Source organism: Phaenicophaeus curvirostris, chromosome 1 (assembly GCF_032191515.1).
Source record: "Phaenicophaeus curvirostris isolate KB17595 chromosome 1, BPBGC_Pcur_1.0, whole genome shotgun sequence".
NCBI classification, from domain to species: Eukaryota; Metazoa; Chordata; class Aves; order Cuculiformes; family Cuculidae; genus Phaenicophaeus; species Phaenicophaeus curvirostris.
In genome coordinates, this window is record NC_091392.1 from 16,717,905 (window position 1) to 16,734,414 (window position 16,510).

The window sequence follows — 16,510 nt, forward strand, 5'->3', positions numbered from 1 at the left end:
TAATAAACTGACAACCACTCCATGGCTTACACAGAGCAAATACATGAGACACATGAAACTAATAGAAGATGAACGACAGAAATGCCAATAAATACACATGAACAGAGAATCACTAGCTGTTCAGACACAAGAAAACACCTCAGATGGAATGAGTTCTGAAAAGAACGACATACATTTAAGAAAAGATAGAAGAAAGCAGGGGCTAACTTCTGATCCTCATACATGAATAAACATGTATGAGTAAAGCAAAATTTAGCCGCAAGCCTACACACAGAACATGTGTGTGTCACAATACACAAATCCATAAAGAACTTAAAGAACCATTCCATAGCTGTACATGATAGTCTAATGTTTTTTGCTACAAAAACAAATCAACACAGTGAATTTATAATTTATCAGATGCCAGATTCTTCCCTTGACTTCACAAAACAGATTGTCTTGTTTCATATTTATTTAAATAAACAGTTTTAAAAAAACCTTTCAATCATCAAATCATATTTTTAAACTTAAAATTCCAGCATCTTATTTTGCAGAGACATTTTAACATATGTAGTAGAACCACTGAAGAATCGTGTACTGAAAAGGGAAGCTTTCCATATGCTAATTTTAGATATTTTAAAAAAATTAAAACTTGCTGGTGTTTCTGAAGAGATTTCTCTTTACCTGTGCCTTCCTGGTATTATAAGTATCCCTGCAAGTTGCTAGCAAGACAATTTTGTTGCTGTGTGTGGCTTTGGGTATCACCTAAAAAGTCATAAAACCTTTTATAATCCCAAAAACATCATGCAAGGAAGCCTTTATAAATAGAATACATAGTGTAATGTATGATCTGTATACAGATGTGCTTTCATTTTTCCAAGTATTTCTAAGTTCTTATTGTTATTACTTAAAGCGAGGAATGTGTGTTTGAATTGCATTGATAAGTTGCAAGGTATAATCAGAACTACAAAATGAAAGATTTTAATAAAAATAAAGATGGGAATGACAACATTGTTGTCCAGCAATTAAGCCACATGCAGCTATGTAACACTCCCAGCAGAAAACTACTCCTCAGATGCTGTAAATATCTTGTCTTGATATCTTGGTTTGATGACAATGGAAAGTACAATGCTTTACAATATTTAGATATTATTGCAACAGAACTACTAAATTAGCTCTCTAGAAAAGCACAGAGAATTTACCAGACATATGAACACATATATATGCTAACCCTCTGTTCTAACATCACTTGGACTACACTGCTCCAAGATGTGTTTTAATGACTACAATATCTTTTAAAAAAAAATGACAAAACACAATAAGATCTCTAAAATTATACCGAAGCCATCAAAAAAAAAAATCTAAAATTTTAAAATACTTGTCAATTTGACTAAAATGCATATTAACTCAATTTCCTTGAGCTTTAACTTTTTCTTGTCCCTGCTGGAGGAACAACGTCTATAATAATTGTTCATCACTACTCTGGCTGTAGGCAGCTTCATCTTTACAGTTTTCCTCGATTCCCCTTGCAAATAGTTTCATTAACTGGCAGTGAACCCTGAAAAATACGGAAATCAATAAGAAACAAGTGAGTACTACATATTTAGTTCTAATAATCCATTAATTACATGCAGTTGAAATTTCAACATTTATAGAATTCACTTTGTACTGTTAAGTGATTATGTTTTAATGTAACACACTTTCATGCAAATATTTTGTATTGTGGTTTTGTTGCCCTTTGTAAAAGCAAGCAAACAAAAAAAAACACAACAGAAAAAAAAAAAGAAAAAAGCCCTTCCAATTTCACAAACTTCTATTTTCTTCTGTCTTGATTATTTGCACAGCTGCAAACGTCTTTTTCCACCTGCCAAGGCTGGACATAAGACTCTGCTGTGTGTCAAGAACCAGAAAGTATGTGACATACTCAGTATTTCTGCAAGACAAAGATGCTTACTTTAAGCTTAAATTTAACAGGATGAGCTATTGCTCCAAGTAATGAGGTACCCCACTCATTTAAAAAAGAATCTTCCCAACACCACCTTCCCTTTCACCACTGCAAGCATGTATTATCAATACCTTAGTAGCAAATAGGACTTCAAAGGTAAGGTAATTATCTATCTCAGTCAGCATGATCATTTACAATACACATGGTTGGAGTATTCTCTAGAAAGGACCCAAAAAAGTAACAAAAAATGTTTATTATCAGACAACTCAAATTTGCTATGGGAAGGCATTTTGTGGGATGTCTTTATGAACATCTTTAAAATCACTGAAAATGCTTAACATGTTTCTGGTACCTGGCTAGAAAAATCAATGCTTACCTCACTTCAATTGCTGAACTGTCCAGAGTTTCTCCATCACAATTCCAGGTGCTATTAGCAATATTACAGCAACAAGCTGGATGATCTCTGCAGAAGTGGCCAAAATGTTTCTTTCCGATGTCCGTGACACTGCTTTCATTGTCTTCTGAAAGCTTTGATGTAAATTGAAAACTCTTCACCCGATAAACATCTACAAATGAGAAGTCAAACTACAAAAAAAAAAAAAACAAAAAAAAACCCCCAAAAAACCAGGCAATTAAATTTGTTTAAATACATTTGATGTGTAAAGCAACTGAGCACGCGGTATCTTGTGTTAAAGAAAGCATGTCCACTCCAGTTTTGTAGAGAAGATTACTTGAGGCACAGAGTGGTTTTTGTTTTAAAAAAACTGCACAAGTCAAACAATAAAGCAAAAGTGGAACCTTACTTTTCAACAGTCCTCTTCAAGTAGCTGCAGTGCTGCCAGTTTATAGGCAATAAAATAACAGGTTCCAAGATTATGAGTAAAAAGGCCTATGAAAACTATTTTAAAACCCTATAAAAGTATTATAACATGAATACAAAGTAAAAAATGTTTGGACTGGATCTCTGCAGCATCCTCAGGACCTGTTCAACTACAATTCTTAAGCCACGTTAAAAAGGGCTTTTCTGAAAGCCTTCTGCTCCTGCATTTGGAACAATGTCCTTAAGGTGAGTATTCCATGGCAGTGTGATCAAATCACAGAGCCGGGTGTATACAAAAATAAGAGGATATCATTACATTCCAAAAAAACCCAAACATAATTTTAACTAGACAATTCAGCTAGAAAAAGTAGGACAATTACGAGATTGCCCTTATGACAGAGGTTGCAGATTTACACTACAACAGCGTACAAATGCTTTAAAACAGGCTTTGTAAACTAATGGAACAATCAAATTGGAGGGTCCTGAAAGCAACTTAACTGATAAGGACTTAGGCATTTAGTGAGCTGTAATAAATACAGGCATGTCATTTAGTAAAGGCAATGGAGAATGTCTGTGTGTGTCTATGGGAGGGGGGTAGCATGGAAACAAAAGCGAACAAAGAAACAGTTTATCCATACACTAGTCTGGATTAACATACAGAGACCTTTTTCTTCTTTTCACATTTTCTTAAGTTTTCAAACTTTTCCCACTATTATGGTAGACACTAACCTGGGATTAGGACATATGTACCACTCTGGATTTAACCTATACTGCCATATCAACATATCCCATGAAGGAACAGTTGGGAAGCACTGAAGGGGAATGACCACAATGGCAAACACAAAAAAGAATCAGAGCTAAAGGGTCCTCCTAGGTCTTAAGTTCCCTCAGCTTTTAACCACAAACAAACTGCAGTCGTCAAACTGCCCCCTTGGAAGCAGTGGCTCACAATACAATGAGGCTCCCTAAGCAGTGTGCTAGTCCAAACAGCTTAGCTGCACAGAACCTGGTATCCATGGCTGCACAGAACCACCCATGAATGCTCATGGCTGGAGTCTAAGCAGAAAGTAGTCTCTTGATAAATGCTGAAGCCAGTTTGAAAGGTAGCCAAGGAAAGCTTCAAATACTCAAAAGTATCAAGGGAACAGTGAGAGTGAGTGGGAAGGAGTGAAGAGGAGACGGAGAACAGCAGGAAGGAAGAATACAGACACACACACACAATGTCCCAGAGAATGGTAATGAGAAAATATAGGAAGGAGAATCTATACTAATTCTTCTACAGAGGAGGAAGAATAGCATCATAGACAAGTGAGATTTATTATTGCTTTTATAGTTATAAAAGATGTTAGTCCATTTTTCAGTTAATGTCCAGAACATGCTGGTAATATCAGGCTGTGAAAAATATTAGATGTGTGTATTCACAGCCATAGCTCTGGTTTCAATAGATATTACAATCCAAAGCAGTGATGAATCTTTCCTAGTAGTTTATCCTGACAGCTACAACATATGCAAGGAATAATTCTGCAGCTGATTGCATAAAGCTCATATCCTGATCACATATATGTAGTAGAATTCTGCTAAAAGCCTGCAGTTTACAATCAAACTGCAGTTCTGGTAACTTTCTTCTAAACCACATTTTTATATAGTTTACAAAAAGTGATTTATTATTCTTCACTTAATCTTCTACCTCAGCTATGTTACACAGCTGTGAGTAGTTTTTCATGAAAAGTGCATGGGGGCACAGTCATGATACAATCACTTGAAATATTGCCCAACAGCAAATATATGGAAAATTGTTATGAAACAGAATTCAATTAGCAGAAGTGGAATTTTGATAAGATATTATGGCCAAAGGCTTGACTTGGCTAAAAGGATTTTTTTAATGGTACACATGCTGAGACTATCACCCAAAATTTATAAACATTTTTTAAAAAAAAACCAAAAAAACAACTCCAAACCCTGATTTGTAGATGTTCTTTTTGTCACATAAGAATATCAACATTTACAGCTTAGACTGACTCTGGAGAATTCATCATCAAAGGGAATACACACCTGATCATCATGGTTTGTATGTCTGACAAGATACCGTAGAAAATCAAATCTGGAGCATTTACGAACTAGAATGAGGTCAGCTGAACCATCTGCCAAATGAGCTGCTGGTGAAAGGCCTTTTGGACTTCGTGGACAGGCACAGCTCATATTTACTGCGTTGATGGCTAGAAATTTCCCTTTAATAACCTTCCATTCTCCTTCATCTTCTGAAACACATCAATAAAGGCATGGAGACAGGTTATTATTTGATCTACTCTCAAGAAAACTAAAAAGCAATCACTCTTGGCAACTTAGAAGTTTTTACTGGACATATTCATGCACCATTAACACATACCTAAAATAAACTGCATTAAAAAAATCCATTTTCCATAAACTAACAGAAAAGTTGCTTTCTCCCTTCACTGACCATGATTATCTCCTAAAACTGCTGACCATTTCTGACACATGCATGTCAAATTTGGGATCAATGCTACTTGGGCAAACCCACAAAACCTTAGGTAGGGACAAGACAGAGGCAAGTTAGAACTCCAGCAGTGTGAAATTTCAGAGGGATTTTTAATTTTTTAAAATTGTTATTCTTGCTTTCAACACGTTAATCTTATATGAACAATGATGCAGAGACAGTGGTTTACTATATGGCTTCTAAATCAATATTCTTCTTTTGCCTCTGCGACAATTCATATTAAAAAAAATTAAAAAAAGAAACAAAGGGAAGAGATGATTCAGGATTCATCAAGGACCAGCAGGCAGCAGATCAGGAGTCTGTTTCTACTACAACCCAGCCCTAAATGTCTGAAGAGGAATATTATTAATGGAGTTGAATTTTCCTGGGCATAAATCTTCAGTGATTTCTGAAAAAAAGAAAAAAATACAAGTGTGTTTTCAACAACTTGAAACTGTTCTGTTATGGATTAGACCTAGCCTGAGCTAAAGTGTGTAATGGCATCAATTGTATCAAGAGACAGAGAAATTTTCCAGAACAAAGAAATGCTGGCAGGCACTGCACAGACTTGTCATCTAAACTGTATTTTCTGGAATATGGATAAAAATAGACTAAAAAATGCCTTTGCATTTTTAGATTACACATAATCATCTTCCTCACTACAATAAAAAAAAAAAAAAAAAGGCCATAAAGAAGCCATAACACACTTTTCCTCTTCCCAATAGAAGTGGATTCAGATACTTCAAAGGAACAACTCCACATATCTACTGATTGCAGAAGAGTCTATGGAGACGCACAAGACTGGAGTTCAGGAGTCAAGTGCCACTGTTGATGATGAGAGGTAAAATTAAAGAATAAACAAAAAATGATGAAGTTTGTTTATATAAGCTTGTTAAAATTTGATCATCAAATCACAGCAAAGCAGAGTTTTTGAGGCACCGTAACCAGTATAGACTTAGAAATCTAACATTCAGTTCCCCACTTTCGGGTAAACATATAGTTATTTTCAAGGTGCTTCTTTGATGGGTCTGTAGGTTACATTTACACTACATAGTTCATGTCCTGAAATTCTGATGCTCTTCCTTCACATTTACTTTAGAAAATCATCATTACAGTTGCCTAGGGAATTTTGGACCTCAAGTCTACGATGCATTGATTTTGAATCAACATCTTCCAAGCTTTATATGTCAGAAAATAAAAAAACAACCAAGGAAAAAAAAAACCCCAGAAACTATTCTGCAGTTTTTCTTTGCCCTTTGAGCTTTTCTTGCTTCCTTGAATTTTTCATTTATTGGAACATCTTACTATCCACTCTCTAGTAACAGAAACAAGAAAAATGGAAATCTAAGAAAAACAGAGTAGGATTATAATATGACAAAAGACTTCAAGGGGAAAAAAAACCCCACTTCATTCTTTTCCAGCTATACTATCCTCTCTATCTCCTGATAAACAAATCAATAAAAATAATACAAAAATTCAGCTCTTAAATCCAATATTTTCACATCATTTGCCAGAGTGGTTTTAGTATCGCTTCCTTTACTGCTGATCTTTTTATGTTACTTTCAAACAGGGTATTACAAAAAGAAATAATTTAAATCGGATTCAAAATGTGTCTTAAGAGAGACAAAAAGAGACATATGTCAAGCTGCAGAATGACTTCGTTCAGACTACAGGCAAATGACAAAGCCCTGCTCCCAGATGAAGACAACTGAACAAAATATAAAATACTACTGGAACAGGACACATTTGTGTCCAGAACTATATAAGGGCTTATTTAAAAGGAAACCAGGAATCTTCTGGTACACAAACAAAAGAATGAAAACAACATCTTTTTGTGGTTTATCTGAGAAGCATTTATAATTTAGTCTATTGTGTGCCTAGATACGTATTAACTTTTGAAGTATGCTCACTGGAATAAATAAGTCTCAAATTACTTTAAGGTAGAATGCTTTTCTATGTTACTGTAATAGCCTGGTTTCACCTAGTAGAAAAGTCAGCATGTTATTCAAAAAAAGTTTCTCTGTTCAAGTGAGAACAAATTAAGGGTATTTATTACATTTTAAATCACCAATTGTTTTCAGAACCATTCTGCAGGATGCAACATTAAGTAGCACAATTATTCGCACAAAAAATCTTTCATACAATAGAGCATAACCAGGGAGAACATAAACAGCACTCATTTCAACTGCCTATTGTATATATATACCACAAGTTGCTGAAATCAGCATAAAGGACTAACACTCAAAGTTTACTCTGCAAATGCACATAGAATTCTGTACAATACAAAGAAATGTTCGGTGACAGTCAATGCAAGCATCCTCCTAAGCTTATCTGAATTGTACACAAACCAAGTGTGCACAATGAAAGAGTCAGCCAATACACCCTGCTGAGCAAAAAGCTTATCTGAGGTGGCAATTTAAAATTCTTTTTACTGCAAATCAAGAGTAGGTAGCTGTTTATTGTTTGCTTACCAATACTGCATAGAGAAGAGACTGGCCTGCAAAGGAAGTCAGCTACCAGAAGCAAAATGGATTTAAATAAACAATATCCTATGTAATCAGCTGCTTAATGTCTTGTGCAACGCTGGCTAAAGCAGCCTTGATTGGTAACTAACCTACAGCTTTCTTCTGCCTTTGACACTTTTCTGGATCAAAGCTAATAAAATGGTAGATTTGAAGGAAAAAAAAACACGCACACAAAAAACCCACTGAAACAAACAAACAAAAAAAAGCCCCAAACAAAAGAAAGATAGATTGGCAATTTCTAACTACAGTTGTTCTCAAAGATAGATTTTTCTCTTACCAAAAAACTCTACTGTCAGATTTAGCTCCTAAAAAAATATTATGTAAAGCAATTTTTTTAGCTGAATTGGGGCATAAATTAAAGTAACTCAAGAAATACTCCAATCTGGCCATCTGTTGACTATATCAAAGATCTGAAAGCAGTAGCTGGGATGAAAGCACTATATGTAAACATATGTAACAGGAGTTCCAGTTGGAACAGAAATCTATATACAGTCTTTCTGCTCCCAGTGAATCTCCATAGTATGATGATATTCTTTCTGCTAACAAATGTCTAGAATCTGGCATAGATAGTGTGCAAAATAACTGTAATAAGATAATCTAGGTCATAAGGGCCAATATTTGTGTCAAGAAAATGACTGCACTGGGCTCTACAAAAAAAAATAAAGAAGAGTAAAAGCAGAAGCAAGCACCTGTGGAAAGGCTGGCTGCTGTTCAAGATGGGATTTTCCAAGACAATGAACTGAGACTAGAGTTGAAACTCTGCCAAATAAATCTGCATATCTTACTTCCAGCAAGGCCACAAGGGTATCAACATCAGTGCTTGCCCTTTGGATGTAGTAGTCAGACAAAGATACACAACTAGGCAGATGACTGCACAGAACCCAGTATATTGACAGTTGTTTTAACAAAATTTCAAAATAAATTTCAATTTATGTCCATGAAAAGAGATCCATGGAATTGTGCACAGGGGTTGGAACAGGGGTGGGAGGAAGAGAATAAGAAAAGTATAACTTGAGAAAGAGAAAGGGGGGGTATTGTATAGAAATAATTAAGGACACTAGATTACTTACGAGTTGTTCAAGTTCACTGTCTCACATTTAATGAGCAGCTTACAAAGGGTGACTTTGGAGTTAATAAACACAGATTTTTAATCCTGATCTATTCTAGAAGTTATCTTAATGAACAGCTTCTTTCTATACTACCTCAAAGTTTATCAGTTAAGACCTTCTCATAAAAAAGAACAAGTCCTAGCTCTCAGAATATATCTTTCTTGAAGAAAAAAACTCAACACATTGAAATATACACATTTTCCTTAAAGAAACAATGGATTATCCTGTAATCACAACATTTTAATAAACCAACCACATACTTGAACTGATACATTCTGAAGAACAATAATTTGTATAATATCACACCATCTTTTTACAACAAATCACCTTCATGTTTTAATCCACGTTCCTTGTGCTGTTCTGTCAGCTGTTGCTCACTTTTCTTGCAAATGTAACATCTGAAAACAAAAATGACATTCACTTCCTGAAAACAAAACTTTTATTCAGTTCAACTTCCCAATTTTAACCCACTCATTACAAGACCTTCCGTCACCACAAGATGTCACGTGGCACTGACAACCCTGATGATAGCCCTGCGGGCAGTGGAGGTGCTTAAGCAGAGTGCTGAAGATGACAGTCAGAAATAACACAGAGCCACAAGATCACACAGGCTGGGAGGGACCTCTGATGTGGTCCAAACCTCTGTTCAAAGCAGCTCATATATGATAAGAATGTTCAGTGTCTTGTTTGGTCAAGTTTTGACCACCTGCATGTTTGACTGCTGTAACACTGCCATACTGTAGCCAGTCTTTAATCTCACAAGTGCTGAGTACAGGAGAACAAATGCTGCTCCTGACCTGCTGGCTTCTCTTTGGCTTAGAAAGCCCAATATAAGGTTGTGCTTTCCTTTCCTCAAGGACACATTGCTGACTCAGGTACCATTCTGTCTACCAGGATCCCAAAACTGGTTTTGGCAGAGCTGCCTTCCAGTCAGTCAGTGCCCAGTCAGTACTGTTGCATGAGGCTATTCCACCCCAGATGCACAATATTTGCCTCTCCTGAACTTCAGAATGTTCCTATCATCAGCCATTTATTCAGCCCACCAAGGTCTCTCTGAATAACAGCCGTGACTTTCAACATATGAACCGCTCCTCTGAATATGTCCATTATCCATAAAACTGCTGAGTGTGCACTCTCTGCCACAGTCCTAGTCATTAATAAAGATGTTGCACAGTGTCTGCTTCAGGATTGATCCCCAAGAGATACCATTAGTAATTGCCTGCCAGATGGACTTGGTTTTCACAACCTTTCTAGGTAGTCTAGCCAGTTTTCCACCCATCCACTAATCTAGTCTACATCAAATTTGGTTTTAAGAATACTACAGGTAACAATACCAAATGCCTTGGTAAAGCCAAGGTATGTAACACCCACTGTTTCCCCCTTATCCACGAGCCTGGGGACCTGTAAGGCCTGGGGACAGACTACATCAGTGAAAACTGGGGCAAAGGAGTAATTTTCCAGCCTTTTCCTTATCTTTTATCACTAGGTTCCCCATACCACTAAGCAGCAGGCCCACAGTTCCTTTAGCCATTTGTTATGGCTGGTATACTCACATAATCCCTTTCTAAGAAGTAACACCCTTCACATCCCTACTGATTTTAACTCCACCTGAGCTTTGGCTTTCTTAGTTCCATCCCTACACATTTAGGCAGTGTCACTGTGTTCCTCCAAAGCAACCCATTCCACTTCCACCTTCTGTTTTCTTCTCAGATCCTTGCTTATACCACGCTGGTTTTCTGTCATGCTTACTTGATTTTCTGCATATCAGAATGGGCTTTAAGGAGGCATCAACTGACTCCCTGGCCCTCTTTGTGGTCCAGGGTAGCCTCCCATGGAATCTTGCCAAGATTCCTGAATAAACTAAGAAGTTCAGGGAAGCAATTCTACCTTTCACCTTGCTTACTTCTCTCAGGATTTTCAGGTCTATAATCTCACAGTCACTGCTGCCCTAAGTCCTCTCAGCCATCACCCACCTCACTTTCCTCTTCTATAACAAGACTCTTAGAGTATTTCTCCTAGTCAGCTTGTAAATCGCCTGCACGATCACTGTTATCGCCAACCTTCAGGATTCTTCTGAATTGCTTGAGCCCAGCCCTACTGCCCTTCCAGCAATTAATTACCAGGATGTATAAAATCCCCTGTGAGGCACCAGGCACTTTTTACGCCCTGACTGAGACCTGGATGACAGCTTTTTCCCTCTGGAACTTCCCCTGCACCCACTGATGGAACTTGTTAGCTGCTCCAGCTAGTGCTGGAGACCATGTAGTTTGACACAGCCCTAACACAGAACAGTCTCAACAAGTTCAATGTAGCTTCTGGTTCCTCTGTATCCTGCTGTGCTGTTTGCTGCTGTGACAGCTACTATAGCAGAAAGCTACATTCATATAGAATGAATAACAGGCACTAGTGTATAACTTCAAGCAGGTGAAAGCACAGAGAAAGAAAGGAAAACTCGGGAGATTAAAGTAGGCCCCTTGATTGGAGAAACAAGGGAAAAATATCACAGAATATCACATAGGATTTATAAAGCATAGTAGTAGTATAGTTAAATAGAAAAAAAAAATTGGCTAAACAGGCTGATTCCTGAGAGGATCTATCCTCAGGAAAAGCCATGCCAGCTGTTGTCATGGCACTAAATCAGTCACTAAAACTGCTAGATCCAATTACAATGCGAACATTTGAAAATTTTTGAATAATTATTTCCATTCATAAAAGCTATGAGGCATCCAGGCTTTTCATCTATTAACAATAACAAAGCACAGCACCCTCAGCATCTTGTAACTGGCTACTGTGCTGTTATACTTTACTTCATTTAAAACTGAGGGAGGGGAGGACCAGCTAACAATTTTATTACATTTTTGTTTACTGACCTGATAAAAACGAGGTGTTCTCTTTAATGAGCCAATAATTTTTTTTTTTACAAGCTTGTCTCCTTCAGAGTAAGTGTTCCAATATTAAAAACAACATTTCTGTGACCTCTATTTACGTACAGACCTTTCCAAATAACTCATGTCAAATATCCAGAGATAAACATTAGCCTACCCTGTTCTGCAGCTATCTTTATCTCGTGGAGATCCCAGTGTGTGTTTTGCTGGTTGAAAAGAAATTGTTCCTTCATAGTAATGATGAGAAAGAAAAGTCTTGAAGCCTACATAAAAAAGGTATTAAGCAGCATTAAGTCATTATAAATCCACGATGCAAACAGCTCTGCATATATCCCTTGATCGTTCCTTGATCGTTCCTCTCTTTCCTTCTCTAAGGACTGCAAAACAAGTTGCTCTGCTTAGGCTCACAGCTCTTTGTGCTTTAGACTGCAAAGGACAAGGAAATACCATTTCCACCCACCCAACTTTTCAACATTTGCCAATAGTGCCATTACTTTGCCTGACAGCTTCAAAAGGCAACTAAAAATTTTAGCTATATATCACTGTTGAATCTTAAAACCGGCCTACACTATGTAAATTCTCCTTTTACACCTTCTTTTCCTAACATGTGACCAATCACAGAAGGCAAAAAGAACTTTTCAGTAGCATAGGAATTACCCAAGTATTAGCTAACTAGGCTAAACCGCTCATGAATTGTTGGAAGAAGGACAAAATTAACAATTCATTCCACCAGATGAATGTCCAAGACAGACGAATGATTGTTTTTAACTGACTGAAAAGAAAGGCAAAATTACTAGCACAAAAAAAAGAAACTACTCTTTAGGCAGCTATCACTGGGTAACATATATTCAACACAGCTTTAATGAACACACTGTTAATGTTAATCCCCAAGTTACAGAGCTTAACATAATGTGATCCAATGTACTTGAAGTTTAAAATTGAGGTCAGTCTGTTTCTGACGTTTAAAAGCTTCAGAGAAGCTTGATTTGGAAAGAGCACATGAACTGCTCCAAAATGTCTACATGCTACAAGAGTGTAATAATTACAGAAGTTACCTGAGTAGTCATATCTTATTGGACCCATCCAACGCTTCTTTTCACTATCTTTTAATATATCTCCATAAAAACCGTAACCCAGCAATGATACAGAGTACTTTAAAAATGTGTTGTTATGATGTACAGCAGAGACATCCAGAGGCTGACAGTCACCTACGAAGATCAGAAGTGCAAAGTTCTATTAAGGCCTATTTTAAATACAACATAAATTTTTCACTTTAAAAAAAAAATCATAAAATTTTGTAATAGCATTATTCTGTTGATCATATACCGACATATACTACTTACACAGGCAGAAAGGGAAAAATAATTTTCAATAGTAATTTCATTTAATATTTAAAAAGCATTAAGCGCTAAGTGAGAAGAAAGGTCAGTATGCTAAAAATATCTAACGAAGACTTTACACCCATCTCCCATGTAGCAGTAGGAAGGGATGTTCTAGAAGAGAGCAATGTAGTATCTGTACATCTACCAGATATTACTTAATCCCATATGTCATGCTATCAGAGGATAATTGAAGCAGGAAGGGGCCTTAGGTGACTTCTCATCAAATCTTCCACTTAAAGTTGGCTCAGCTAGAAGATCAGATCAGGTTACTCAAAGCTTATCCAGTCAAGTTCTGAAAATCTTCAAGAACAGAGAATACACCACCTCTTTGACATCCTCATAGTGTATGCTTTGGAGTAGTGGTGGGGTTTGAGGGGGGTGTTTGTTTGCTTTTTTAAATTTTTTTTCCTTTTTTTTTTTTAGATTCACTTTATGCCCATTGTTTCCCATCCTTCCACACCACAGACTACCTAGAAGAACATTTTGCGTAAATGAAAAACACTCTTAAAAAAAACCAAACAAACTAAATACAAGTGTAGATAGGCACATTTAATAATTCAACTACAATACTATGATATAGTAAGTCCATATCTCCTCCTAATCCTGGTCCAATGGCATCAACTCTACCGATGCTGAACAAATTTAACCGTAGGTTAGTAACAGAGAAGCACATGTAAACCTTTGCAACATCAGTTCCTAAAACTACATCGGTTAAGGACTCAATGAAGGGAAAATGAAATACACATAATTCGCAAAATCTATCCTTTACGCTTAGGCAACATTGTTATAACTGAAGACCATCTTGCAGAGTTTTTCAAATCCAGTATTGAGAATTGGCTACGATTCCTCACATCACAAATGAGAATACACTGAATACACCAAGATGTCTCCTTCAACCCCCATAGAGTTCAGAGACCCTGTTACCAGATAATTTTGTAGCAATGCCAGCATCCCTACCGATGACAACATAACAGAAAGCATTTACTGAGAGTAGCTATCTTCCTTCCTAGTTCCTTTCAAATATATGACTTAGTGATGGTAAAAAATGGGGGATTAAAAGATAATTCCAGTCAAGCAGAAGCCATACTTCTAGCTTGGCATGGAAGCATTGAATTGCACAAGATAATCGGACAACTAGTACATCATACTGCTATTCAAGTGTACAAGCACTTACAATTGTTTTCTCCATGAGAGAAAGAGAGAGAAAGATGGTCCAACAACTTATGCTGCCTGTTATATTTTACTGCTAGTTTCAGAAGTATACCAGATTGCATGAAAACGTAAGCACCAGATATAAAATTCTGAAAAGTTATGATCCCTTGAAAACAATGATAGCAGAGAAAGCAATTAATTTTTCTCCCTGCATTGAAAATCAGAAACTAATCTCACACAGAAACTTTGTATTTCAACTGAGCCGTTATGTTCAAATTCCATTTCACAAACATATAGAAAGAACTAAATGGAATTACTATTTTTGGCTACTTTAATAATTTTAATAACAAAACAGTGAACGGACCACCCACCTACAATAATATGAAGAGCTGATGTTACTGGATCAGAAATGCCAACCGTTGAATAGCATATGCAATCTGTTGATCCTGAAAAATAAAAAAGCTAGAGATTAATTAATACCTTTTCAAAGCAAATAGTATTATCTGGAGGACTATGCCAAAAGTATTATGATCCTTTGGCCTGCTTCCTTCTATTTTAAGGAACAAAGTAAATATAAGGATACAAATATTATGATTTAAATTGTAACTTCCCCTCCTTATGAAGTACAAAGATTTTCAACACATAAGCAGTAACTATATAGCAGCTCATGAAGGGAAATAAGTTAATTCGCATGAAAAAAAATCAGGATTTCATTACAACTTTTATGTTAATTAAGGATGGAGGGGAAAGAAGGAGTATGCCAATTGTCTTTTACTTAAGATTTCTTACTCATTGAGATCTTGTGAACATAAGTTGACCAATTTTCTGTTTTGTGGGAAAGCGATCTAAATTCCAGACTGTCAACTTGCCCTCTCCCAGCTGCATCTTAAACCAGAAACTCCTGCTTAGTACTATCACTTGAAAATCAGTTAAGACTTGCTTTCAGGAATTAGTTTATAGATAGGGGAGCAAAGTGAATAGAGTGCCTCTACAGTCTTGAGCAAAACACCTACAAGAAGAAAGGGGGAAGCTTTAGGTTTCACCTGTATTTTTTGTTACCAACTACCTTCAAGCCACTCCTCACGCAGAATGTCTACTCAGTATTTTAGGTGCTGTTTACAGAAACAATCCTCCCTATCCCTATTAAAAAAAAAAACAACCCAACAATCTAAGAGTCTAATGCAGAGTTCTGATTCCAACTCTACAGCAGGGACTTGAAAGTCAGGGCCAGACACATTGAATAGTTTTTGTTGCAGCATCTAACTCCAAATTTATCTTATAGTTTCTCCCATCCCTTCCCTGAAATTGAACTCCTTTAAAGTCAAGGCTGGATATATGAAAACAAAAAATTTCTTTGCCCACATGTATGTTCTCAGATTTGCTACTGATACACTAGATGCAAAGCAGCTCAGATGTAGAGTACTTCATTTCTGAGGCCTAATCAAACTGAAATAGAAAACTAAAAATGGAGGAATGAGCAATCAGTAAAATCCACTTTTGGTTCTTTCTCACTCTGAAAACAGTCAGGGCACATACAGTTACCAACAACAGCAAAGAAAATCCTTTCCCCTTCAACTCACTTCTCAGGAAATGGATACCCACTTCCCCTACCAGTGAAGGGCATGAGAGAAGCTTCTATCAAGCATATGCTATGCAAAAGCCTGTCACAGTGAACAAGCAGCACCTCCAGAAACCATTAAAGAGAATACATACGACAGAGCTGCAGAATAAAAGAAATTGTGTGATTAAAGAGATCTCTTACTATGAGGCTGAGGTGCAAGACAATGGAAGTGTATCATTACAAGCACAAGCAGCAGCGTATGCTCTTGCACAGGAAATGGGACTCCAATTTCTCTCAGTATCAAAACAGACAAGGTACATAGATGATACTATGACACATTTGGTATTTTATAGCAGAAAATACTAAGTAGAGTTCAGATACTGAATTTTTCAGTTTCATTTTTCCTCTCACACTCATGAATTTCAGTTAGGCAGAAAAGAAAATTCTCACTACTTTGAAAAGAAAAACAAAAATAGCCACTGAAAATAGCCACTAAGATCTGACCTGAACTTTTATTGATGAATGTACAAGCCTAACATTTCATTTAATGTTTCTCATTTCTTCAAGATCTGTTTGCATTCTGCTGCTAGAATTACCTTAGTCACATTTGTATCTATGTAAACAGAGCTTCCAAGTTGTCTTACACTCTAGGTGGGAG

General features: G+C 36.6%; 1 protein-coding gene across 3 annotated transcripts in view; it reads right to left on the bottom strand.

Moving 5' to 3' along the window:
• Positions 1 to 1,407: 1,407 nt before the first annotated feature.
• The window catches only part of CERK (ceramide kinase), a 37,951-nt gene continuing 22,848 nt past the window's right edge, over positions 1,408 to 16,510 (bottom strand). For 2 of the 3 annotated variants that reach the window (XM_069849895.1, XM_069849880.1), the window contains 7 exons: positions 14,663 to 14,737; positions 12,813 to 12,965; positions 11,915 to 12,020; positions 9,200 to 9,270; positions 4,797 to 5,002; positions 2,301 to 2,509; positions 1,408 to 1,537 (listed from right to left, as the gene is read on the bottom strand). In XM_069849895.1, coding sequence (XP_069705996.1) covers positions 1,438 to 1,537; positions 2,301 to 2,509; positions 4,797 to 5,002; positions 9,200 to 9,270; positions 11,915 to 12,020; positions 12,813 to 12,965; positions 14,663 to 14,737 — 920 coding nt within the window. In that variant the 3' untranslated portion in view covers positions 1,408 to 1,437. The remainder of the gene's footprint in view (positions 1,538 to 2,300; positions 2,510 to 4,796; positions 5,003 to 9,199; positions 9,271 to 11,914; positions 12,021 to 12,812; positions 12,966 to 14,662; positions 14,738 to 16,510) is intronic. The other variant, XM_069849888.1, reaches the window with a different exon arrangement.